The 25,544-nt window shown below is 37.7% G+C and overlaps 2 protein-coding genes and 1 pseudogene across 3 annotated transcripts in view; 1 reads left to right on the top strand and 2 right to left on the bottom strand.

Moving 5' to 3' along the window:
- Nucleotides 1–2,143: 2,143 nt before the first annotated feature.
- LOC125920579 (uncharacterized) lies at nucleotides 2,144–2,314 on the bottom strand (annotated as a pseudogene).
- Nucleotides 2,315–3,013: 699 nt separating this feature from the next.
- ARL1 (ADP ribosylation factor like GTPase 1) lies at nucleotides 3,014–15,639 on the top strand. The gene is made up of 6 exons (XM_049626185.1): nucleotides 3,014–3,478; nucleotides 6,047–6,184; nucleotides 8,627–8,708; nucleotides 10,156–10,267; nucleotides 13,684–13,862; nucleotides 14,620–15,639. Exons 1-6 carry the CDS (start codon nucleotides 3,475–3,477, stop codon nucleotides 14,648–14,650), a joined length of 546 nt encoding a protein of 181 aa, XP_049482142.1. The 5' UTR covers nucleotides 3,014–3,474; the 3' UTR covers nucleotides 14,651–15,639.
- Nucleotides 15,640–18,905: 3,266 nt separating this feature from the next.
- UTP20 (UTP20 small subunit processome component) overlaps nucleotides 18,906–25,544 on the bottom strand; it is a 107,664-nt gene continuing 101,025 nt past the window's right edge. For both annotated transcript variants that reach the window (XM_049626157.1, XM_049626158.1), the window contains exons 57-62: nucleotides 24,315–24,502; nucleotides 23,515–23,586; nucleotides 21,272–21,571; nucleotides 20,936–21,062; nucleotides 19,519–19,664; nucleotides 18,906–19,239 (exon numbers count right to left, since the gene is read on the bottom strand). In XM_049626157.1, coding sequence (XP_049482114.1) covers nucleotides 19,084–19,239; nucleotides 19,519–19,664; nucleotides 20,936–21,062; nucleotides 21,272–21,571; nucleotides 23,515–23,586; nucleotides 24,315–24,502 — 989 coding nt within the window. In that variant the 3' untranslated portion in view covers nucleotides 18,906–19,083. The remainder of the gene's footprint in view (nucleotides 19,240–19,518; nucleotides 19,665–20,935; nucleotides 21,063–21,271; nucleotides 21,572–23,514; nucleotides 23,587–24,314; nucleotides 24,503–25,544) is intronic.

The raw sequence follows: 25,544 nt of genomic DNA, 5'->3' as shown, positions 1-25,544 counted from the left end.
TTAGGACAAAGCAGTGAACAAAATAAACAAAAATATTGGCATTCATAGATGTTACATTCTAGTGAGAGGAAGTAGACAAAATATAATAGGCATAATAGACAAGTAAATTATGTTTAGTGGCAAGTTCTTTTAAAAAATCAGGATGAGGATGGCACACCTGGGTGGCTCAGTTGGTTGGGTGTCTGGCTTCAGCTCAGGTCATGATCTCACAGCTTGTGAGTTCTGGCCCTGCATTGGGCTCTGTGCTGACAGCTCAGAGCCTGGAGCCTGCTTCGGATGTTATCTCTCCCTCTCTCTGCCCCTCCCCAGCTCACACTGTCTCTGTCTCTTTCAAAAATAAATAAACGTTAAAAAAATTTTAAAAATCAGGATAAGGAGGATGTTGGGTAGGTTGCAGTTTTAAATAGGATGACATTTGAGCAACGACTTGAAAGGTGAGGTCAATTTTATGTGCTTATCTGAAGAATAAAATTACATAGACTTACAACTAAATATTTAGCCTTAATTCTAGCATGCTGCTATAATTCTGCTTCCTCAAGTATCTCTTTTTACTAAGCAGGAACTGTAATACCAGGCCAACATTAATAGGAATGATTACATTTTGAAAAAGGACATTGAAAAAAAAAAAAAGGAAGAAAAAAGAAAATGATGTTGCCCTAAAGACAAGTATCTTTACTTTGTAATGTCTTTAGTTAATATCAGAAAAGAGACATAAAATGGTAGCTTTGTTATCTTACTTTTCACAACCTTACCTTTACACATTGAAAATTGTGTTCCTATGAAAGTAGGAACTGCTCTAGTCTTAGGAATTGAGAATTGAGAGAAGGGAAAAGGTAGAAATGAGATGATACCACCAATAAATATTAGTTAAGTTTCCCTAAGCTGTTTATGGTTTTGTTATTTATAAATTTGCCAAGGTACTTTGTAAAATTATTTACATTTTTGGACTTAAATGCTCTTGGGTTAGTGAGTGCCTCTAAAAGTTAGAACCTTGAGAGTAGGTACTGTTTTAGACTATGTTGTAGGTGTAGCATAAGGCCTTGAACACAGTAAATGGTCAGAAAAGTTATTTTATTTGTCCTAAATCTACATTAGAAAAACTTTAAAGATAACATCCTAATATTTTGGGATTTTTCTTTAGGTCAAAGTTTGCTGAGAATGGAGAAGAGTTTTTGATGCAACCAGGAAATGAGATAAAATCTTAACAAAGAGTTAAATGGGTAAATGTAAAAAATAAAGTTTTGATCCAATTGCAGAGGGTTTTTTTTTCTTAAGTTTTATTTATTTATTTTGAGAGAGAGAGGGAGGGACAGAGAGAAAGACAGAGGTAGAGAGAGAATGCCAAGCAGGCTACTCACTATTAGAGCCGACCCCATGAGGGTTAATCTAACCATCCTGGTATCATGACCGGAGCCAAAATCAAGAGTGGGATGCTTAATGGACTGAGCCACACAGGCTCCCCTTTTGTTTGGGTTTTATCATATTATTGTTTCCAAAGTGACTTCTAATTAGGTGCTTAATACACATTATGAAAGGCTGACATGCCATCCAATAGTATTAACAATGGTTTTAAATTTGTAGATAGCACTTCAGTTCACACAGTGTCTTCACATAGGTAGGTCTCATTTGCTTATTTGGTTCAGAATATACACTGCAAATATAAAGTTTACAGCATAGCTTTCCTTTTAGTTCCTCTTTTTTTAATGTTTGTTTATTTGGGGGGGGGGGAGAGAGAAAAGAGAGTGTACTGGGAAGGGGCAGAGAGAGAGGACACAGAATCTGAAGCAGGCTCCAGGCTCTGAGCTGTCAGCACAGAGCCCCATGCCAGGCTCTAACTCAAGAACTGAGATATCATTACCTGATCAAAGTCATACACTTAACCGCCTGAGCCACCCAGGCGCCCTTCCTTTTAGTTCTTTAAAGGGAATTTGTATTTTCACAGAACTACATGCATTATCCTGGACATCTGACACGGACAAAATTTTAAGTAGCAATGGTCAAGATTTGCCAAGTGGCAGCAGCTAATCTTGGCAAAGACAGGCAGGGGAAGAGGATGAAGAACAGGAGAAAAAGGTCAGTGGAATCCCAGCCCACTGAAGTCCAACAGCTGGCACATTATAATGCTTACAACACACAGCCTTAAAAAAGGTCCAGGTGTTCAGATAAAGAGTCGCTCAACTCTCTCCTTCTCAAAACAACAGAACAAAGATAAAAAACAAATAAAACCTTCCCTTGCAAGAAAAATTCTGTGAATTTATTAAACTGATAAGAACAGATGCTACACTTGATCTTAGCCAAAAGGCCGAGAAGCGATTTTGTGAATTTATAATTTAGAAGCGGGGAAGGGAGGCGAGGGCAACAGGCAGGTCTAGTTTCAATGCCTAGGCAGCTGGAGAGGTCTGAAAATTGAAACAAAAGTCAGTCCATAAACTTCTGTTGAATGGATGAAAATCTCTATTATAAATAAAAACATAAAATGCCAAAACCATATTTGGAAGGAGACCCAAGAAAGAGTTTACAGTGGTGACTTCTAGGGAGAACTGTGGTATTGTGGCTACGGATCGGTTTACTTTTCTGTGTACCTTTACGAATTAAGACACACACGCTCAACCTTTAAAAAAATTACAGTCTAGGAGAATCCCTTCTTCCCATCGTCCAAGTACTGCTTCCTTTCTCCCAATACAATTCCCTGTCAAAACCGGCATTACTGTCGACCGACGCCCCTGGAAGGAACCAGCCCGCCCGCACTGCCAAGCACACAAAGCTGGTCAGGTGCTCGGAATTAGGTGGAAGAACGGAGTGAAGGGCTCTAACGCTGACCCAGCACGCCACTGCGACACTAAAAAACTCCAGTTAGCGACCTCCAGCGTAAGGCTGCTTTGCACTGGCGGCGCGGGGCTCTTCCTATTATTATTACGTAGTCCTATTTCCGTGTGGGAGAGAGCACCCAGGGAAAGGTGCTTCGCCCCCGCAGGACGCTTCAGGACCTGCAACTTCTGCCACGCTGCACCCGATGCCTGCGTCCAGTCGACTGGCTGCTGCATCGAGGCGCAACTCGAATTTCTGGGTGACAGATTCGCCACTTTTGGGGGTCAGAATTTAAAAGGAAAATTCGAATTTGCCTGTTTGGGAAGCCCTTTCAACAAGAAAATAGAAGCAGGAGAAACTTGGGGTCCTTGAATATTTTTTATCCTCTGGCTTTCACCTTGCGCGCCCGGGACTTTTGTCGAAAGCGACGACGCGGACGCTCAGGTCGCCGTTCCCGGCGCGTAGTCGCAGCGGCCCGTCGCTCCCGCCCCCGCCGGGAGTCCGACGTGGAAGTTGCTGGCGGACCGGACTCCCAAGGAAAGCGCTTCCGAGCCGGAGCCGGAGGCCGAGGCTTGCAGAGGTGGCGGCGCCGAGGCTCGAATAGGAGTCGCTGCCGAGGCCGGGGCCTGTCTCTAACCACCAACAAGGGCGGACAGGCGGTTCATCATGGGTGAGGATCTGAGGAGGGCGCCCGGGCGCGCTCGAGGGGCTTTGGCCCGAGGGCCGGGGTCTGGAGGAGACGGGTCGGCCTGGGAAGCTCGGAGTAGCCAGCTTTTCAGGGGCAGGTCGGTGAGGACTTAACTCACCTTGGCTGTTCGCCTGTGGGAGTGGACCCTGCCTCGAGCGTTCCCTCTGCCCTCGCTCCTGTCCCCTTTATCCCAGAAGGGTCAGGGGGCGGGGGCGGCGCAGGTCCGCCCGGCGCTGCGGCCGGGGGAACCCGGCCCCGAGACCTTTCCCCTGACCATGAACTTTTCCCTGTGCCTCTAAGACCCAGCTCGATTTGGGGGTCAGAGTTGGGCTTGGGAAGCTTGGCAACTTGTCAGTCGCAGGTGCGCTGAGGTTTCTTGCGTGAAAGATAAGATTTGACCCCAAAGTAGAAGCTTGATTCTCTTCCTGGTCGCTGGAACTGCGTCAGTGTAAAAAATCCAAAGGAATTGTTGCTCATAATGTTTTTAGTCCGCTTCTTATTTGCCTGCTTGCTGTAGCTTTTCATGTAGATAATAGAGTAATGTGGAGAAGGAAATGGGGAGGGTAGTGGTCATAACTGGTCAGTGAGTGAAATTTTAATCTCGATTTTTTTGGAGTGCTGATTGAGGGAACTACATTTTCATCACAAGTACCAACCGAAGTCTCCCTCCCCGCTGAAGCCCAAATGAAAGTGCAGATTTTTAAACTGGTTTACACCCCTCCAAATGGTGCACGTTCGATGACTGACTTTAATTCCTCTACGATTTTCTGGAGGGGGGTTTACCTGCCCTGGAATATCACAGGCGCTTTCCTGCTTTTTTCCCCATAACTCCTTTCAGTTTTTTTTTTGTTTGTTTGTTTGTTTTGTTTTTTTAAGGTTTTCTTTTTAAGTACTTTCTACATCCAGGACGGGGCTGGAACTTACAACCCCAGGATGGAGTTGCCTGTTATACCTACTGAGCCAGCCGGGCGCCCCAGTTTTGTTTTTTTTTAAGGTGTAAAAAGGTACTATGGATTTTGTCAAGTCACACCCCTTCTGCTACACTTTCTTTCCCAGGGTTCTCTGGCCCGTGGTGTCTTCATTTTTCCAGACTTGCAGCTCTTAATTGTGCCATTTCTTTGTCAAATAACCATGTATCGTGTAGCATCATTTCTGTTGTCAACTTTTTTTTATATTGTTAATGTAACTTTCAGTCTTCTCTAATGGCTTTTGGTGGAGAAGGCCCAAAGTGCTTTTTTCTGGAATCATTAAAGAAAAAATGTATTTTAAAAAAGCTTCTTTATTTTGTTGTAAAAAGAATAATACTCTAAATCACCATTTATTTAAACACAATCCAAATGAATCAATACCTTAATCTGTTACCAGCAGGCCCTGCTGAGACAAAGGATAATTTTTTTAATTTTAGTTTTTTCCACGTTTCTTGAGGTATGAATGACAAAATTGCATATATTTAAGTATGACGTTTTGATATATATAATATATATACACATTGTGAAATGACTACCGTAATCAAGCTAATTAATACATCCTTTTTTGTGTGTGGTGAGAACACTTCCAGATCTACTCTCTTAGCAAATTTCAACTGTACAATACATTGTTATTAATTGTAGTTACCATGCTGTTAATTAGGTCTCCAGAAATTACTACTATTGTAAGGAAAGTTTGTACCCTTGACATCTCTCCCATTTCCCCCACTCCCCCAGCATCTGATGACTACCATTCTACTCTGTTCACAAGTGCTTTTATATTACACAATACCTTGCATATAGGAAGCTTTCTGGAAATATTTCAAGATACATTGAATGTAGCTTTATTATTTTTTTAAATGAGTTTTCTGCCAAAAGTAGGTTTTGTTATTTTGGGCTTCTGTGCCTCAATTTATTTTGCTAATTCTATCGCTTACAGAGAAATCTCAGTGATTGAAGGTAGTTATCATGGTGCTACTGTACAATGATAATAATTGCTTTTCGTATGTAAGGGTCTCATTGTCCCAGTGTCATTCTTATTTGTCCTTTGGTGTTTAGGGGTTGTGAGGAGATCATGCTAAGGTATCCATATTCTCATGATTAGAAAGTGAGCTCCATGAGGAAGGTAGTCCTGTTTCTCTTATGCTGCAACGTATCTTCTGTGCCTTCCTAATACAGTATCTAGGACATAGTGACGATCAGTAATTACTTGTTTGGTGTTGAATAATGTATATCATTGGGAGCAAACTTAATGAACCTATGAATCAAGGAAAATACTATAGTATTTAATTTGGTATAGCTTTAATTTTTTTTTTTCTTGAGAGAGAGCCTGTGACAGTGGGGGAGGGGTCCTGGGAAAGGGAGAGAATCTTAAGGAGGCTCCGGGCCCAGTGCGGAGGCCCACCTGGAGCTGGATCTCACGAACCTGAGAAGATCATGACCTGAGCCAAAATCAAGAGTCTGATGCTTAACCAACTGAGCCATCCAGGCACCCCGGTATAGCTTAAAAACGGCGAGATTAAATGTTCTGTGGACCTAGTTCAGAAAATGATAATACATTTTTTTCTTTTATTATTTTTTTCAGGTGGCTTTTTCTCAAGTATTTTTTCCAGTCTGTTTGGAACCCGGGAAATGAGGATTTTAATTTTGGGATTAGATGGAGCAGGAAAAACTACAATTTTGTACAGATTACAGGTTGGAGAAGTCGTTACTACGATTCCTAGTAAGTGTTAGTATGATAAACTAATTGTAGGGGTTTTTGTTTTCCATCTAACATAACTTTATTTCTGAATAAGTAATTCATATAATAAGTTAATGTTAAGGTTTGTAAACTTCTAGTGTGGGCATAATATTGATAACATTTTTTATAAATTTAGAGGCATTTTGTAAACCCCTGTGCATGGCTGGGTTTTGCTGTTTAAAGCTAATTTTAAAAGTTGGATAGAGTTAAGGCACTTAATCTCATTGAGGGCTAGTATCTTTATTGATAAAATGAAGATAATAAATATACCCACTGACTTTGAGGGGGGGAATAAGTGAAATATATAAAATACTTTGTAAACCTGTTTAAAGAATTATACAGATGTTAAGTGATACTATTGCATCTGAAGTGCTTTTTTTTCCCCCGTATGTTACTATTTATATATATATATGTATTTTAAACTTTATTTATTTTTGAGAGACAGAATGTGACTAGGGGAGGAGCAGAGAGAGAGGGAGACACAGAATCTGAAGCAGGCTCCAGGCTCCAAGCTGTCAGCACAGAGCCTGATGCAGGGCCCGAACCCACGAACCATGAGATTGTGACCTGAGCTGAAGTCAGACGCTCAATCACGCTCAATAGACTGAGCCACCCAGGCGGCCCTATTTGTTATTATTTTAATTAAGATTTGTTTCTCTTAAGGAGTTCATTGCTTTTGAAGATCTGAGTTGAAGACATTGACTGTTGAATTAATCTGGTACCTGAAAATATCAAGAAAAGAAACACCTCAACTTTAAATCAGTTGTTGAAATCTTAGAGGAATATTCCCAAATAATCCTGTTTTACTACATGAGAAAACTATTATTTATACTTTTTTTTATTTGTTGGCCTGAATTGACTTCGAGAAGGTTAATACATTAAACTAAGTTTAAGAGTTTGTTGAAGAGTATTTTAAATCATGCCTCTAAAATCACTGTCATGCAAGGTATTTCTATATTTAGTAGTATTTAAATTTCCAGATTAAAAGAGAAAAAGGTCTAGCTTTTATGAAAGAAGAACCTTTTAAGCTCTGTGGCATCTGATTTATTTTTGCCACCATCAGTAAATTTCAGTTCCCTTGATTTTCGCTTCTCAAAATTGCCCATCTCTGCAGTGGTTAAGTCTTGGTGGCCCCTGCAGTGCACACAGCCCAGTGGATTGCATTTCAGGGAACACACTTTACAGCCCACCCTTGTCCTTTGCATATAAAAAGTGTTATCGAGGTAAAGATAGTGATTACACTCCTGCCTAATTCTAAGGGACACATCATGTACCTGCACTTGATCTTAGCCAAAAGGCTGAGAAGCGGTTCATATACTTGCTTTTTAATTTTCCACTCAGGTTTATTATAGTTACTTTTTAGTTGTGATAGGCATACTTATATAAACTTATTAGCATCATTTACCAATGTAGACTTAAATTTAAAACAAAAATTGTCCAGTTATAGCTATAAGTCATTTTTTACTTTGTTTTAAGATTATGAAATCTTATTTAAAAAAAAAATTTTTTTAATGTTTTTATTTATTTTTGAGACAGAGACAAAGCATGAGCAGGGGAGGGGCAGAGAGAGCACGAGACACAGAATCCAAAGCAGGCTCCAGGCTCTGAGCTGTCAGCACAGAGCCCAACATGGGGCTTGAACTCATGGACTGTGAGATCACGACTGGAGCTGAAATCAGACACTTAACTGACCGAGCCACCCAGGCGCCCCAAGATTATGAAATCTTATTAATCCAAATTTTTCAGCATCTTCTCCACCTTTCCTTAGGTTCCTTTCAATGAAAATAGTAGTATCCTGCCTTAGCCATATGGTGCCACACCTCCACCTAAAAAGAATGGCAGGGAAAAGAGATGAGACACCTCCCATCTGAGCATCCAACCATGACCTTATACAAATGAGTTCTTGAGGAAGTCTGCGGAGAGTCTGTGAGATTGCCACCCTTAGAGAACCCAGTTTCTATAAAGTGGTATACAGCTTTTGCTGAATCCTTAACCACTGAAGCTTAAAATGTTGGCTTTCTTGGTTTTGTTCGATTTATATTTGCTACCTATCAAAATTCCATTTTTTTTTTTGTAATACATCTACATCTGTTGTTTCTAAGCATAACTTTCTGAACACTTTTGTATGCCAGGATTGTATTATATGGAGAGTTTAACATAGTAGAATTCCCACTGAGCTAAAAATTCTGTATTTGTAGAGGTAACGGGATTCTTATATAATCTGAAAGTGGTACTGATCTTGCTAATTGATTGTGTGTGTTTGTGTGTGTGTAGCACAACTGTTTTATATTAAATGGAATAATATTTCAACCAGTAATGTGATTCAGTGGTAATTCATTAATTGCTAAGATGCAGTTAGATTGGATACTTTGAAGGTAGAATGCATTAGTCTACATATACTACTGATTTTGATTTCTCTTCTAGCTATTGGATTTAATGTTGAGACAGTAACATACAAAAACCTTAAATTCCAAGTCTGGGATTTGGGAGGACAGACAAGTATCAGGTATGGTACAAAGACCAGATTACTTTCTAGTATTGAATGTTTATTGGCCCTTTAAGGGTGAAGAGCAGTAAACCCAAATATGTCTTCTTTTGTAATTTAACAATTATTTATTTTTGAGAGATAGAGTGTGAGCAGGGGAGGGGCAGAGAGAAAGGGAGACACAGAATCTGAAGCAGGCTCTAGGCTCTGAGCTGTCAGCACAGAGCCAGATGCAGGTCTCGAACTCACCAACCGAACCGTGAGATCATGACCTGAGCCAAAGTCACTTACCGACACTTAACCTGTCACTTACAGACATTTAACCGACTGAGCCACCCAAATGCCCCTCTTTTGTAATTTAAAATAAGGAAGAATTTCCTGTTCTCTCAATTGAATTAAAATTTAAGGAAGCCAGTTTTCCAGATACCACCTAAATGAAAAAAATTTTCAGGAAAATCCCAAGACCTAATTACTTGGGGAGTTTTTAACTAAAAATCCTCCATTTAGCCAGTCACTTTGTCTATAAGACAGACTGTTTTGGATTTTATAAAAATACCTTTCAGCCCACCATTTAGTGTTTAATGTGAACATAGATGCCTTCTGGAACGCAGGTCTCCTGCCTAGCATTGTGTGCTTGGCATGGCAACTGTGAATGTTTGGTGACTGTCAGTGGTTGCTCACTGTGGTGCCTGCCATCTAAAAACATGGGTAGTGCAGTCTCCAAATATCCTGCTGCCTTTTTTACTCATTTTATTTATTTTTTAAAAAGTTTATTTATTTTGAGAGAAGGGAGAGTGCAAGTGGGGGAGGGGCAGAGAGAGGGGGAGAGAGAATCCCAAGCAGGCTCTGTGCTGTCAGTGCAGAGCCCAATGTGGGGCTCGATTCTAGGAACCGTGAGATGATGATATGAACCAAAATCAAGAGTCAGACACCCAACCAACTGAGCCACCCAGGTGCCCCTAACTTGTTTTATTTTTTGAACCACTTTTGAGTCCTCCCTAATTTTGAGTCCCTCTCTAATTTTAGCCATTTCTACTTCATGAAGTCTTTAGTAATCAACTTAATGTCTGTTATATAAAATCATACTAAAAGTTTTTTTAAGAACCCGTTTCTTAAGGAGTTCCTAGTTAAAGATTTATAAGATATAACAATAAGGTCTGGTATAACTTTATCTTAGTACATTTAGTGATTTAGGTTGATTATAAATGTCTTCTCTTAGCCTAAAGTCTGAAACTCCTCGATCCTGTGATTTAATGTTTATCATTCCACCCCCATCCCATCTGAAGGATGTGATACATATCCTTCAGAAACAGTGAATCATTATGGCATTAATTCTTTCATGGGTGGGGAAGATTGGCATATAAGCCCCCCACCTCCCATCATTACCAAGTCCTAGCACATAAATTAACATAGCAGGTTCTTTTTCTTTCAAATAATAATATATTCTCCCTTGCTGAATTTTCTTTAGGCCATACTGGAGATGTTACTATTCAAACACGGATGCAGTCATTTATGTGGTAGACAGTTGTGACCGAGACCGAATTGGCATTTCCAAATCAGAGTTAGTTGCCATGTTGGAGGTAAGAAAACTTTATTCAGATGTGGGGAAATCTTTTACATTTGCTTGCTGCTCTCATTATTACCACATGCAGGAATAATGAAAAGGAAAGCAGGAATTTTTTTTCCCCTCATGCCTTTAGTATCATTTTCTTTTATGCAAATTATTTCCTATTCCAGAAATTCTATTGGAAAGAGGGATGGAGACCAAAAACAAAACAAAAGAGAAACAAAGAATCCAGCCTTGTAACTTACTTTAAACTAGATTCCTTGATTTCTAGGAAGCTCAGAGCTGAACTCTTTCTAAACTGAAGGAACTATTCTAACTTACTTTTATGAAGTGCTTTCTATAGAATGTTCTGTTTCTACTTGTATTTCTAGTTGTATAAATTAGCTTAGAGAAGCAGATAAGGGTATACATAGTAAGCATATTTGTTTGTTTTAGAATTTCTGGGTATTTGGCACAACTTTGATCCTTGTTTACCTCTTCCAGCTTTATTGTTCTTTACTCTTGCCTGTGTTTCCAGTGCTTCAGCCATGCTGACCTTTCTGTTCTTTGGATACACTGAGCCAGCACACTGGACACTTGGTTGAGGGCTCTTTGCACTTGTTCATCTTTCTGCGTGTAGTGCTTTTCCTCCAAATCTGCATGGCTCCTTCTTGACATGTTTTATCTCATGTTTCTGTTTCAGAGAGGAAGCTCAGTTATTTTCTAAACTTATCCTACTTTATTTTTTGTACCACTTACTGTTTCTTTCCGTAATTTAATTTAATTTATTTTAAAATCTGTTTTTCTTTTTAAATTTTTTATTTTATAGATAGCATGAGTTGGGGACAGGGGCAAAGGGGGAGAAAGAAAGACTCTTAAGCAGGCTCCACACACAGTGCAGAGTTCAACATGGGGCTTGATCCCATGACCCTGGAATCATGACCAGAGCTCAAACCAAGAGTGGGACACTTAACCAACTGAGCCACCCAGGTGCCCCTCTTTCCTTTATTTTAAAATATATTTGTTTACTTTATAAATCTCCCAACCTAAAATGTAAGTTCTTTGAGTTTACCCTAATGTCCCTGATGTGTAGAACAGTGTATAGCACTTACTAAAAACTCAATACATTGTATTCACTGAAGTTTATAGAATAAAAATTTATTGGCTAGCTGAATTCAGAGGATGCATTAAATAATCAAAAGTTCAAAAAAATCTCCAATTGCTAAATAAGCTTTTCATATGTACTAATGGTTAATTTAAGTAATAATGACACTGCCTTATGCTTGAGAAAATTAGATACCTAAGTTTCCTTTTCCCACCAAAACTATGATTCTGAAGTATCCAATCATTGAATGTTTAAGTTCTAGGCCATTTGATTACCTACATAGAAGCTTTCTGAGAATGCTTTAGACTTCTGATTTCCTGATTACTGACTTAATGGCTGAGTTATAAAGTGAAGGCCTAATAGTTTCAAACTTTTGCTTAATTTTTTTTGCAACATAGCATCATATTTATCATAAGAGCTTCTTAGACCAAATTCAAGTATAAGGAATTTTAAGGGACCATTTAACTGCTTTTAGTATAATGGATTTTTAAAAAAAGGTTTGTTTAGATGTAAGTCACATGGTATAATTGATTTTTATCATATAAAGTACTGCATAAAGGAAATGGATTATTAACTTCAGTTTGTAATTCTTGTGCTGGTTTATTATTTGTGATATTAGAATTTGACTTGTATAATCATGAGAAAGAACTAAATTATATTCATTTTTAGGAAGTATCTTAATTGTTTCAGTCAATATATATAAAGTACATATAGCATGTGAGTCGGGTCTATTATCTATTACATTAAAACTTACAGGCATATAAATCAGTTTAAGTTTTCCCATTTTTGTATGCAAAAATACATTCTAAATGGAGTAAGAATGAAATGTAAAGAATGGAAATTGTTAACTCCAAGAATATGTAAGTGAATATGTTTAAAATTTCTGGATAGGGAAGGTCCTTCTAAATCAAAGGATTGGAAGGAATTAGAAAAGATAGATTTAATTATATTAATACAAACAAAAACCTCGCAAATACAACTGAGGGTAAAGCAGGGAACCAGGACATAGTTTCATAACCAGTGACTAAGGATTTGTGTTCTTAATCATATCAAGACCTTTTGCAAATAAATAGAAAACTGAACAGAAGGAATGAATCTACAGTGCACAAGAGAAAACTATATTCTAATAATATTTGCATTTCTTATACTCTGGTAATAAATAAGCATTTAATGACATACTATGTTTGGAAAAATATACTATACATAGGTACATATTTCTAATTTTTTCAGGGCTGCATTGAAGAGTGGTACTGTTATACACTGTTGGTGGAGTCTAAATTGTTAACCTTTCTGGAAAGCAGTTTATTAATACATATAATAGGAGCCTAAAAAAATTCATACTCTGATTCTATTTTTAGAGAATTTGTTAAAGAAAAAGATTTCTGTGTTATGACTGCATCCCTTAGGTTTCTATAGTAGTCAAGTAAAAAGAATCTAGTAAGAATTTCTGGAGAACAGTTACATAGTATATGGTGCATGCATTCATAGTGCAGTGTATATTTAACCATTAAATTTTTTTGTTTAAAAATTTTTTAAAATATTTGCTTATGTTTGTTTTTGAGAGCAAGTGCACACGTGCGTGTGTGAGAGAGGGGCAGAGAAAGAGGGAGACAGAGGATCCTAAGTGGCCTCTGCACTGACAGCAGAGAGCTCGATGTGGGGCCTGAACAAACGAGCCGCGAGATCATGACCTGAGCTGAAGTTGGACACTTAACTGACTGAGCCACTCAGGCGCCCCATTAAATTTTTTTTTTTTTTGAAAAAATTTTGGTTGTTTGGATAAATATCCATGATATAATGTTTGTTATTTTTTTAAAATATTTTTTAATGTTTATTTATTATTGAGAGAGAGAGTGTGAGCAGGGGAGGAGCAGAGAGGGAAGGAGACAGATTTGGAAGCAGGCTCCAGGCTCTCAGCTGTCAGCACAGAGCGTGATGCAGGGCTTGAACTCACAAACTGAGATCATGACCTGAGCCACAGTTGGACGCTTAACCAACTGAGCCACCCAGGTGCCCCAAATGTTTATTTTTTTAGAGCATAGAACTGTGTGTATATATATTGATCTTCAAATATATAAATGTATTTACTAAATAAACTGTAAGTTCTAAATTACAAAGCAATAGAAAATACCCACAGTGTTAACAGTGATTATGTTTGGAAGGTAGGATTATGGATGAAGCTTGTTTTCTTCATACTTCTCTGTAATTTCAAATAATTTATAAAGAACATCGTATATTCATAATTAGGAAATATACTTTTAAAGTAATGTATTTGTTAGCATTTTTCCCCAAATTGAAGGGGGCAAATTGATGAGAAAAAATTAAGTAGCTTCTATTTTATTTAGGAAGAAGAGCTGAGAAAAGCCATTTTGGTGGTGTTTGCAAATAAGCAGGACATGGAGCAGGCCATGACTCCCTCAGAGATGGCAAATTCACTTGGGTTACCTGCATTGAAGGACCGAAAATGGCAAATATTCAAAACTTCAGCAACCAAAGGCACTGGCCTTGATGAGGCAATGGAATGGTTAAGTATCATGTTTCTAGAAGCCATTTGTGCATTTGTTTGTGTGTGCAGGTGTGCATATGTGTGATTTCCCTTTAGTCTTAAGGACAAAATTCAGATTACTTAGCATATCATATTAAGTTCCTCAAGCCTTTTCTTCCACTGGTCTTCATATACATTGGCTTTTATTTCAACCACACCCACCTGATTATAGTTAGATAAGCCACCTCTCTGCCATTTTATTTTATTTTTTTTAGCTTTTTTCCTTCTTTACCTCATCCTCCAGTTCCTTATCCTTTAGGACTTAGGTTAAGACTGTCTTCTTCTCAAGAACCTTTCCTTGCACGTCTCCGTGCCCAATGCCTACCGCACTTGTAGATATCCTTGTCACAGACCAGTAGTAATGTAGTAGTTATACTGTCTTATAATTGATTTGTGATCTGCTCATTAGATTTTCAGCTCCATGAGGACTGAGAATAGTTTTCACCTCTGAATTATCCACATCTGGCCTTGCTGCAGTAGTTACAGCCTGGAAAGTAGATATTTGGTCTTTTATTTTTTTTTTTATTCATTCAGAGCATAGATAAAAGTAAAAGCTAAGAGAGGCCTTCATCAAAATTGAGTCTATAACTTTATTCTTCTGATATAACTATCTTAGCTTTCATCATTTAAAGTGCTTTGGAATCCACTTCCAGTATAAAACCTACTATAAATGATCATGTTTTATACCTGAAAGTTTGAGGTTAATTTTATGAAACTGTTCATTTTCTTTTCACAGGTTAGTTGAAACATTAAAGAGCAGACAGTAATTCAGTCACTTCATTCCTCTGAAATGAAAACTACATCACATATCCCTTTGGAAACAGTTAAGTGTGCTTCGTGCTACTAAATGTTAAAACTCTGTGATTGTTGGCATATACTGAACTGACTGCAATATTTGTAATAAATATAAGTATTCAGTTGGAAGGGTAGCTCACCATGATTGAACCAACTGAATGTCTGTTTTGTGTAATGTAAAATCCTTCCTTTCTTGTGTTAAGTATATATATTCTATTTGTATGGAATTCTTATTCAAATAGAGTCCTATTAAAGAATGTATTCTCATTGAGGAACATACCCTATTTTTGAATCAGTGGTTGCATCTTGTTTGTATAAACACTAATAAATATCTTAACTCATATATTTCCCCATAAAATGAATTAAGTTTTTTCCAGAGGTTAGATTCAATAGGCTAGGAACATAGTTTGAGTTAATATGTCTTCATTTGCTTAATGACTACTTTATTTAAGGTGTTTTGTTTAAAAGCTTTTGGTTACAGGCATGAAGCTGAAATAATTATTTTGGCAGTTAAAACCTCACTCACCTCTGTAATTGTCATGTTTTAGTACCATATAGTTGTTGGAAAATTTTTACATACAGGAACCCTGTCATATAGGTAGCACCAGTTGTAAAGGTCTTCATTTTATGGATGTGGACCCAAGATTTTGATGAGTTGGCTTGCTCAGGATCACCTGCTAGTGAGGTGGGAACAGGACTCAAAGTGAGATTTCAGGGTCAGAAGCTTGTCCCATAAACTATACCATTAATTCCTGAAAATGTCAACACTGGCAACACAGACAACTGTAACTGCTTAAACAAAATTATGCTAATTGAAGTAGACAATACATTTAAAATAATTTCTGTAAATTTGTCTATACTAGTAGAGGTAGTAAAAACACGCCTAAATGGTTATATTTGATGGAATCCACAACATATTAAAGGAAATTGAAAAAAATCTATTTTAAGAAGCATTGTAAAAGATGTCTTGACTGTCTTTCATTTCTTTTATCTATAATTGGACATGTAAATTTGGTGAAAAGTAAAAAATTAGTGGTTGTACAGGGAGAAATTAAGCATTCTTGGTTTTAAAAAAATACACTTACTACTAGGCTATCAAAAAGTTATGTTCAAAGGAACTTTTCAAACTATCCAGTCCACTACAGGATTGGCTACAGTTGTGACAGAAGTAAACATAGTCCCTTGTATTTACTAAAACTAGGGAGAATCTTTAAGTTGGACAACTAGCATTTAAAAAACCTGATGCCCCTTACTAGTGTTCTTGGGAACACCAGGGGTCCATTACCTGTCCCTGCCACAGTCTTTCTAGGTGTTGGCCTCTAGCCTCTTTCCTTCATACTTTTGGTCATTCAGATCAAATGAATGTGGCTTTTTCTTTTCACCTGTGAGACTTTTACTTTTTTTTTTTAACTTGTTCCCCAGTACCCACTCTTAATTTGGTCTCTGAAGTATTTTCTGGAGATCTTTCAGGCCCAGGTGTTCTCAGTGCCACATCTAATATTAACTGAGCATGTAATTAACTTTGTTTCATCGTTTCCAAATCACTCCGGATGTACAGACTGCCCTTTTCATATTTATATACTTAGAATCCAGTGTGGTGCCTGGCATATTACTGCACCTCAGAATATGTGCATGGTTGAAATAGTAGGTATATGTCAACTAGGGAAATAGTATCTCTCCCACCTATACTTGGGTTCCCTTCTGGTCAGTGGCACATGTCTGGTGCTGGGTTTATATCTAAGTGGCTAAGTACGCCCCCAGCCAGCAGTCTAGGAACACTGTGAGAATGTAAGTGTGGGGCAAGAGAGGCCCTGGCAGGCAGATGTTGCCCAGCACATTGCTCTTGCCATCTTGAATACTGAATGCACATGAAGTAATAGCAAAGGCAAGCACTTGGATGATCCGGATCTGTTTTATCACAAAGAATAGAATATCACAAACAGCATACATGTACTTTAATGTGGTATAAATTATGAGGTCCTTGTGTAGCAGGAAACAACTGTACAGGTAAGTTACAGGAGTTTGAGTGCTATGTATAAAAATCTACTGAATATTGTTTTGGAGAAGCTTGAAAATGGGAAAAGCACCAAACTTAGAACACATGAATTCTAGGCACAAATGGTCATTCCTTCAATTTTTTTCTTATAAAACAAGAGACTTGGACAGATCCTATCAAAGGTTTCTTTTAGTTCTAATGTTCTATAACTCTGGTAGTTGTGCTATGTTGGGTGTTCACATTAAAAAAAAAATTGAGAGTGGTGGAATTTTGTTATTAGAATACAAGGTACACTTTAAGTTGTGGAAATGTAACCTCCTTGAAAGTAGGGACTGGATCTTTTTTTTTTTTTAATATTTTAATATTTATTTTTGAGAGAGAATGAGCAGGGGAGGGGTAGAGAGAGAGAGACAGAGGACCCAAAGAGGGCTCTGCAGTGATAGCAGAGTCTGATACAAGGCTTGAACTCATGAACTGTGAAATCATGACCTGAGCTGAAATCAGGAGCCACCCAGGCACTCCAAGGGACCGTATCTTACTGTTAGTATCTCTTGCATGTAGTGTGGTGCACTTGGCACATAGTAGGCACTCAGTAATTATTTACTAAATTGTGCTCAGTATCCTTGAGGATGTTTACTTTTCTTCTTCTTCTGAAATTTCCCTAAGTGTTAACTTTTGATTTTTTATTTTAAAAATTCTTATAAAAGCAGTACATATATTATAAATCACTTAGAATTAATTGAAATCAACCTTCTGTGATGCACCATGTTTATGCTCTTGGCACATTACAAACTCCTTGGAAGTGTGAGAACTCCTGTTTGAGACAAACTACATCAAAACACAGATGCTAAAGTTCAAGAATGTTTGAACATTTGATTTCTATGCCTTATGCTACATTCTGACTCCATATTTAGAAATTATAAAGAGCATAGGCTTTTAATCCTGGGTATGAATCCTGCAACCTGTATTACCCTTAGGTAAATTACTTAACCTGACTCTGTTTCTTCATCTGTAAAATAGGAACCAATTTTTAGGAAACTTTGAACAACACTGTAAAGACTAAAATGTTAACAAAGTGCCTGGCACATAGGATGGATCTTCTTCCTCCCTCTATTGAGCACTAAAGAATATTGCTTCCACATCAACTGTAGAGTGAGACCAAGATACCATTAATACCATATGGGTGAACAAGATAATGCCAGACTGTTTTCCAAAGTGGTTTATAAGTGTTCCCTTTGCTCCACCAAGCTTGCCAATATTTGATACTGTCAACTTTATCAATCTAAATGGTTCAATGGAATTTCATTCTGATGTTAATTTGCATTTCCTAATTATTAACTTGCATATTCCTAATAATTTCCTAATTATAAAAGACTGATTCAAAATATTTAACAACCAGACATAGCTGATAGAGGAGGACCCTCTACCAGTCTAGGTATTAATCTTGTAATTTTTGGTGTGGGGAAATAGGGAATCTAGGGACTTGGGTAGCCAGGGTAGCTTGAGTGTCTCAAGGCAGTGAGACATAAGTATATATATATGTACATAAAGTACGTAAGTACTTTAATATTTAAGAACTGTACAGCCACATCAGCTAAATATTAATCTTTACTTCTTTTCTGTGCAATGACTATTTCTCTCCTGACACTTTTTCTATTGGGTTATCTTTGTTGATTCATAGTTACTCATTATATCCTGGATTCTACTAAATTCATTATCAGTATATGCTACATACCATATCCCAGTTGTGTCTTACAAGCAGAAAATTCTTAATTTTCATGTAGAATTTATCACGTGTTCACTACAGGCAGCACTTTTTTGTGACTTAACATTTGATATCTGACAGGGAAAAGTCCTCACCGTATTACCCTTTTTATAAGAACATCATGGCTATTCTCGGCTTATCTTCTATATAAATTTTAGAATCCTATTAGGATAATCTGAAGAAATCTTGGGATTTTACACAGATATGCCTTTAGCCAATGGGGTCTAACTTGGGAAGAACTAGCATGATATTAAATCTTCCTATCCATGAACATGGTTATTCCTCCATTTGTGCATATCCTTCTTTTAGTGCCCTTTGATAAAATTTTGTAATTTTCTCCCTAAAAGTATTGCAAATCATTTGATTTATTCCTAACTTCTATATTGTCTTGTTATCTTAAAGTGTGCTTAAAAAAAAATAATTTGTAAGCTTTTTATTGCTTTTTTAGACAGTGAAGATACAGTAATATTATGAAATGTTTTAATTTAAAAAAATATGAGCATGATTATATTAAACTGTATAATATACAATCTATGCCATTGTAACTTAAATAATAAAATCTGCTGTGATTTCAGACCAGCAGATATACCAGGAAGTTCAGGCTTTGGGGTAAATGGAGATACTTTATCAGCAGAGGGAGCACATTACTCCAATATTGCTAAATCTTTCAGGCTGTGGCTCTTTTGTCTCTTGGCCTTATAGCCTGGACGCAGGAACTCTATCTTTCTCTTCTTGGCTTCACTTTTATTTTTGTGTTTCTTCAGCTTTTTCTTGGCAGCAATGTCAGGATTAGTTACGAACTTGAAAAAAGAATAGAAATTTTATATTACTTTAAAAGTAAATATTAAACCAATAAAAACCAAATGCAGAAATGGGCCATTTTGTTCACCTTTAAATATCACATATGCAGCACATTCCCATTAAAGAAAATCTGGAGCCCCACCTACAAAGTCCCCACTTCTCAAACACAGCCAATTCCTCTTTCCTCTCTGTGTTAAGTGTGACACACACGCATGCACACACCTGTGGTTAAAAATATCTATTAAGGAACACGCTATATTTTCAAACAGCAAACATACCTCTAAAGCCTTCCTCTTTTTCCGGAGTGCCCTTTTCTCATTAGCCTGTTTCTGTACAGAGGCAAAAGCTAAGGAGAAGCTCTCAAGCCCAACCAGCTTTTTGAGTAATTCTATGATTTCCTGCGATAGATTCTTCAGCAGAGGATCTGATCACACACAGAGTAATAATTAGTCATATAGGAAAGGACATATTTAACATCTATAAAATCAAGAACATGCAAAATTCAACCCCCTGTGGAATCATCACTTTTATTACCTGAACATTAAACACTGATCTAAAACCAGCCTCTATGTTTCTGAGATGTGAAAAAAGGAAGTGTTGGGTAGGACACTTCCCAGCCACCACCACTCATCTGGGAGGCACTAAGAGTATCACAGACTCCATGAAGCCCACTTACCAGTGGAATCCTGGCTCAGAAGACACTAATTTGAGAAGCTGACAGAAACATTTTGGGTTACTTTATTAACCTGCTCAACTCTGCAGATGGGAAAGGTAAATATTTCTCTATGCCCCTTCTAATTCATGGGTCACAGATGCTTAGTTCTGGCCACAGCTTTTTTTTTTTTTGGTTGTGGGGGGAGGTTAAGACTCCTGAGAAACTGACAAAAATCTTTGCTTTCCCACCCTTCCCTACCTTCTGTCTCCCAAATACACATAACCCACATATTTTTGTATTCAATTTCAGGGCAGCTGTTCTAGATTACAAAGTTTTCTTTGAATATTTCTTGAAGATAAGGACTAGGTCTTTTCTCCAATGTTGAACCCCCAGTACCTGGCAAATATTAGATGCTCAATAAATGCTGAATAATGAGAACCAAAGTGGACCTGGCCTTGACCATTGCTTTTTCCTCTCTGAGAGGAAGGAAATGTATAGTTCCTGCTTTGATACTCACTTGTTTTATTTTAAAACTTAATACCTACTTTACCTCCCCTTTCCAACCCCCATTCCCTCTTTTCCTGTCATCAAAAGAGAATTTAGGATCAGTGAGGGAAATATACAAATAAATGCCCAGGCAAGGAAAATGACATATAGGAAAAGTAAACTATATTTTTAAAGTATTTCATACTTTTGCCTTACAGTTCACAATAAGAGAATACCATGACATTTTATTGTTCATTATTGTCCATAGCACTATGGGGTTTAGAACCACCTCAACTTATAGTTTTCTTTGAATATTTAATCTATGCTTAGGAGTAAAACATCTTTTAGGAGAGAAACATCACTCTTAGACACGAGGAAGCACACAGAAGGCAGTCGTAGATAAAACAAAGATGCCTTACTTGTTTGCTATTGTTTTGATACCTAGCAAGTTTTCTTAAAACTCTGGCAGGGAAGGAAGATAGAAAAGAAGGAAGCTTTAGGAGAGAAGTGAGGATCTCTAATGTACAGGTATTCAGAAAACAGGTTGCAGTTACCCTGGTCTGAATAGGTGCTGTTCAGTTCTCGGAACAAAGGAGCTATGATCACTGGGAGATACGGCTTCACCTTGTCTACTCCAAGATCCATTGCCACAGCTCCAAGAAACTTAAAGATGCATGTTCTCTGAAAGTACAGATCATTCATTGTTATCTGAAGTGTTTCTTTTATTGCAGCCATATAAACAATTCAGAAAAGGTCTCTTTGGGGGCAGATATTATTGCTGCAGTTTTTGGTTGAAGAGTTTCTAGAGATGTGGGAGGATTACTAATAACACTGAAATACTTTAAAAAAAAAAAATGACTACTTTCAGGCATTCTGAACATTCACTGCACCTTTAAGGGGTTTCTAGGTGAGTAGGCAGCTTCCAGTTTTGCAATCCAGGACAACTTCTGGATCAACCACAGCAGTGTGGCTGGCTTGCTGGGCTCTTCCTTTGCCTCCTTGTTTTCTTCTTTGTCAGAGTCCATCTCCTCATCTGCACAGGACTTGCGTTTTCTTATTTTCTCTCTGGCTACACCATCTCCCAAAGCTGCTTGTTCTTCCATGTCTTCTTTTATCTCACCTTGCTTATCCTCAGAATCAGATTCCAGTAAATATAAGACTTTGGCTACAAATAACAAATTCTTAACAACCTTTAAAAAAGGAAGGGAGAGAAAGGGAGGAATTGGACTTTGATTTTGAAACAGATATGGCTCAGTAAAAAATAGGTATTCTACAATTAGGAAAAAACTCCCCCAAAACAGGTATTGCCACTATTAAACTGATGATTAATCCATTTTTTGATAATTCAGTTCTACCTTATAGTATACCCAAACCCATTTCCATGTAACTTATCTACCTGACCTAGTTCTACCTTTTAAGGTCACAAAGAATAAGTAAATAATTTCATTCTAGACTATCCATTTACATTTTTGAGAGAACTTTCATCCCTCCTCTATTAAATTTCTTCATAGAAATAACAGTTTCCACTTATTGAGCACTGATTCTATATACAGCATTCTAATTCAACTTTAAAATATCACTATTAGATACTATTATCAGGAGAGAAAATCAAGGCTCAGAGTTACTGACTCACCCAAAGGCAAAGCAAGTCGTCAGCCAAGATTGAATGGTCTTTAGAATTCAAGCCTAAGTTCTTAAACACTGAGCTCTTCCTCAAATCATGTGATCCAGATAAATAGCCCAGGGACCAATTTGAGTCTTATAATAATGGTCCCATATAGTGAGTCCCTAACTCTGACATCCATGAAATCTCTGACATAGATATTTCACATTAATTACGTGATGGAGGAAGTCAAGTTGCTTTTGAGTTCCTTTACCATCCTGGCTGCTCTGTTGGGAGCGCTGTGTGCCAAAAGTTTCCTCCAAATGTAGTACTCAGAATCCCACATACTGTCCAAGGTTAGCTTGGCCATCGAGAATTCATGCCAAGATTATAATTTCCTTCTGGAAGCTTGGTCTCCCTAAAGACAGTCCCAGTTTTGGAGGCCTTTTCCCCTTGTGGCAGCCACTTCACAGTTAACTCACCGTAAGATCACAGTGAACTAAATTCCATTGATTTCTTTCATCCTGGGTTAGTACTAGTAAATCCCTTCCTGTCCCTAGTTTCCATGGTTGTATCTGTCAGCCTCTATTAAGACTGATATTTTGTGAGACACCACCTGCTATCTACCCTGGTAGGATTTCTTTGGCTTCACTTTGCTATCCACTGAATAGCTATCTATTCTTTCTCTGGCCCTGCCATATAATGAAGCATACTATATTTTCATATAAAAAGTGATGGAAATATCAGGGCTTATGGCATCCTACTTGAGATCACTCTTTGGATACAGTGTTCACCTAGCTTCTTGTGTCCCATCACTTAATCTGTATTGCTGCTCCATTGTGTCCATAATGACAAGAGTCACGAATAAGTGTCTTGCTCATACCAAGATACCACATCTGTGTATCTCATCTACCAGCCCGATGGCTTTATCAAAGGAGGAAAAAATAAAGGGAATAGACCTTACTCAAAAGTAATTTACATTTACTGCATATTTATACATGCTTCTCTATATTCACAATTTACTTACAGTTACATTTTATAGTATGAAAACAAAGTTTTTAGTGATTTATCTGCCTTCAGTTAAGGATAGACAATTCTCACACCACACTGTAACATAACTATTACTGCTTTCTCTTCAACTTCCAGGGGTAAGGGAAAGAAATTCAGTACTGTAGTTCATTATAGGGACAATGAAAATCAACCAACCAACCAACCAAAGCCCTTCAAAGCTGGTCACAACGTTGAGTAGTTAAAACTGAACATGAAAAGATTAACAGTCAGCCTCTCACTGCACCATCTGTATTGCGCATTTTAAATGAAGCCAAGAATAACCCCAACATAGACTCCAGAGTTGATTAGATTTATAACTGAACATGTATTTCAGTGTATGCCTATATTTCATTTAATTCCCCAAGCATTAAAATAGGAAAACAAACCAACAAAACCCCCCACAAATACCAAATGTAAGCCTATTCCTAGACTTGGTAGAAAAGATCCCTTCTATTAAACCAGGAGGATGACAATACTGACCTGTTCTCCTAGAGATTGATCTAAGAACTTGGAATGCAACTGATGGCAAGAGGCTAGGGAGATACTTTTCATCTGTGAAAAGAAAATGGACATTGGCAGACACTATGCAGGGTATTTCTGATTGTTTTTAAAAAGTCCAAGTAACCAACCATAAAAATATAACTGAAGTGCTAGATTTTGTTCTGAATGACTTGTATAGGTCTGGAGAGGGAAGATCTCTACTTTCTACCTGCCCCAAACATTTTAGCTCAAATAAAGGGGATATTTTCAAGCTTTGGGGATATTAATAATCCCTCAGATTATTAGCAGGAAACTTTACAACAGTCCAGTATTTTCTTCCTTTTTTTCCCCCTCCATCTTCCAATCATTCACTATTTATGGAGTCTCCACTATGAGTCAGGCATTGTGTTGGGCCCTAGGAAATCAGAGATGGATATAATGTGGTCTCTACCTAAGATTTTCATGAACATGATCTCAGTCATCAACAGGTTATGAAGGAGGCGGGATAGACAGTATTGCTCTCATTTTAATAAATCCTATTTTCCAGTGTTGATAAAGAACTTGAACCAATAATAGAAGATGAACAACAGAAGTGGACTAGACTGATAGTCTAAAAATTATCTTTGAAAAACCTTGGCCTTGAGGTTGACCCTTTCTAGTTCCCAGCACACCTACAGAAACGTGCAACAAGTTAGCTGTCAGAGTTTTTCCCAAGGGCCAACCCCCAAATAGTTACATGAACCAGAAGGAACATCTCACATAGATCACAAAGGAAAGAAAAGGTTTTAGAGAAATCTTACCTTTTGTTCAAGGTCATTTGTTAGAAATCTTACTGCTACAGGTTCTGAGAACTTCTTTTTAGTTGTTTTAGACTTCCATTTTCTAGTAAGTTCCTCTGGTTGGCAAGAGGCAAAGAGCAATCCAAAAATCTGGGCTGCAGTGAGCCACACCCAGCTGTGTGGATGTCTCAGGTGACAATGAACATAACCTAAGGGAACCAAAATGCATTTTCAGATGTCTCACAGCTTTCCCAACTCTTTGGTGGTAAATATGATTAGATTACGCATTCGCTATCTATTATGTGCTTGGATTTAGGAACCAAAGATGAACAACATCTTTTGGCTGTAACATTTACAATTTCTAAATTAGGTAATATAAATTTGTATACAGGCACATGTTTGTTCCTAATAGTTATTGAAATTGGTGGAGAGTTATCATTTATTGAGGCTTTCTGTGTGCCAGGCACAGGGCTCAGTGTGTTACATATAGACCTCACAACAGTTTCATTTAGACCTCACAACAGTTCTGTGACCTTACAACTGTCAGTTGCATTTTACAGATGAGGAAATGTTTCAGAGGGGCCAGATGAGGCACCACGCTGTAACAGGCAAAACCAGGCCTGGGCCCCAGCTTGATCTGGCCCCAAACCTTACACTCTTATGTTACATGGACACCCTCCATATATTACACTTGGAAAATACAGTAGAAAAGCCTTGTGGGTTGTAGGGAACAAGATTAAAATTCTGGATGAACCATATCATATCTGAGTTTTAGTCTATGCTGTTATACATTTCATAAACATGGCTTTACTTTTGTTCTATATGTATTGTATTTTCTAATAATCTGGCCATGTCTCTGTGGAATCATACCAGAGTAGGCCGTATAGTAATTTAGTAATTTCCATAGGATCATGAATTCTTTTAAAACAGGTGGGTACTTAAAGCATTCATTCCAATGTCTGTTTCCTATTGGCTAATCAAGATTAAGTATGTTAAATTAAAAATTCTAGGATCTTATTTGTTATTTAAAGAGCGATATACAGGGGCACCTGCATAGCTCAATTGGTTAAGTGTCCAACTTTGGCTCAGGTCAAGATCTCATGGTTCTTGACTTTGAGCCCCGTGTTGGGCTCTGTGCTGACAGCTCAGATCCTGGAACCTGCTTTGGATTCCATGTCCCCCTCTCTCTCTGTCCCTCCCCTGCTCGTGTGTTCTCTCTCAAAAATAAATATATATATTAAAAAAAAGAGT

Source organism: Panthera uncia, chromosome B4 (genome assembly GCF_023721935.1).
Source record: "Panthera uncia isolate 11264 chromosome B4, Puncia_PCG_1.0, whole genome shotgun sequence".
In the NCBI taxonomy this organism is placed as follows: domain Eukaryota; kingdom Metazoa; phylum Chordata; class Mammalia; order Carnivora; family Felidae; genus Panthera; species Panthera uncia.
Note: the sequence above shows the minus strand (reverse complement) of the source record. Positions and strands in the feature narration are given on the sequence as shown.

Bases quoted from the DNA above. Each gene is read 5' to 3' on its own strand.
- ARL1 (XM_049626185.1), top strand. The intron at 6,185-8,626 runs GTAAGTGTTAGT...TTTCTCTTCTAG, and splicing joins AGTCGTTACTACGATTCCTA to CTATTGGATTTAATGTTGAG. The intron at 8,709-10,155 runs GTATGGTACAAA...AATTTTCTTTAG, and splicing joins GGAGGACAGACAAGTATCAG to GCCATACTGGAGATGTTACT.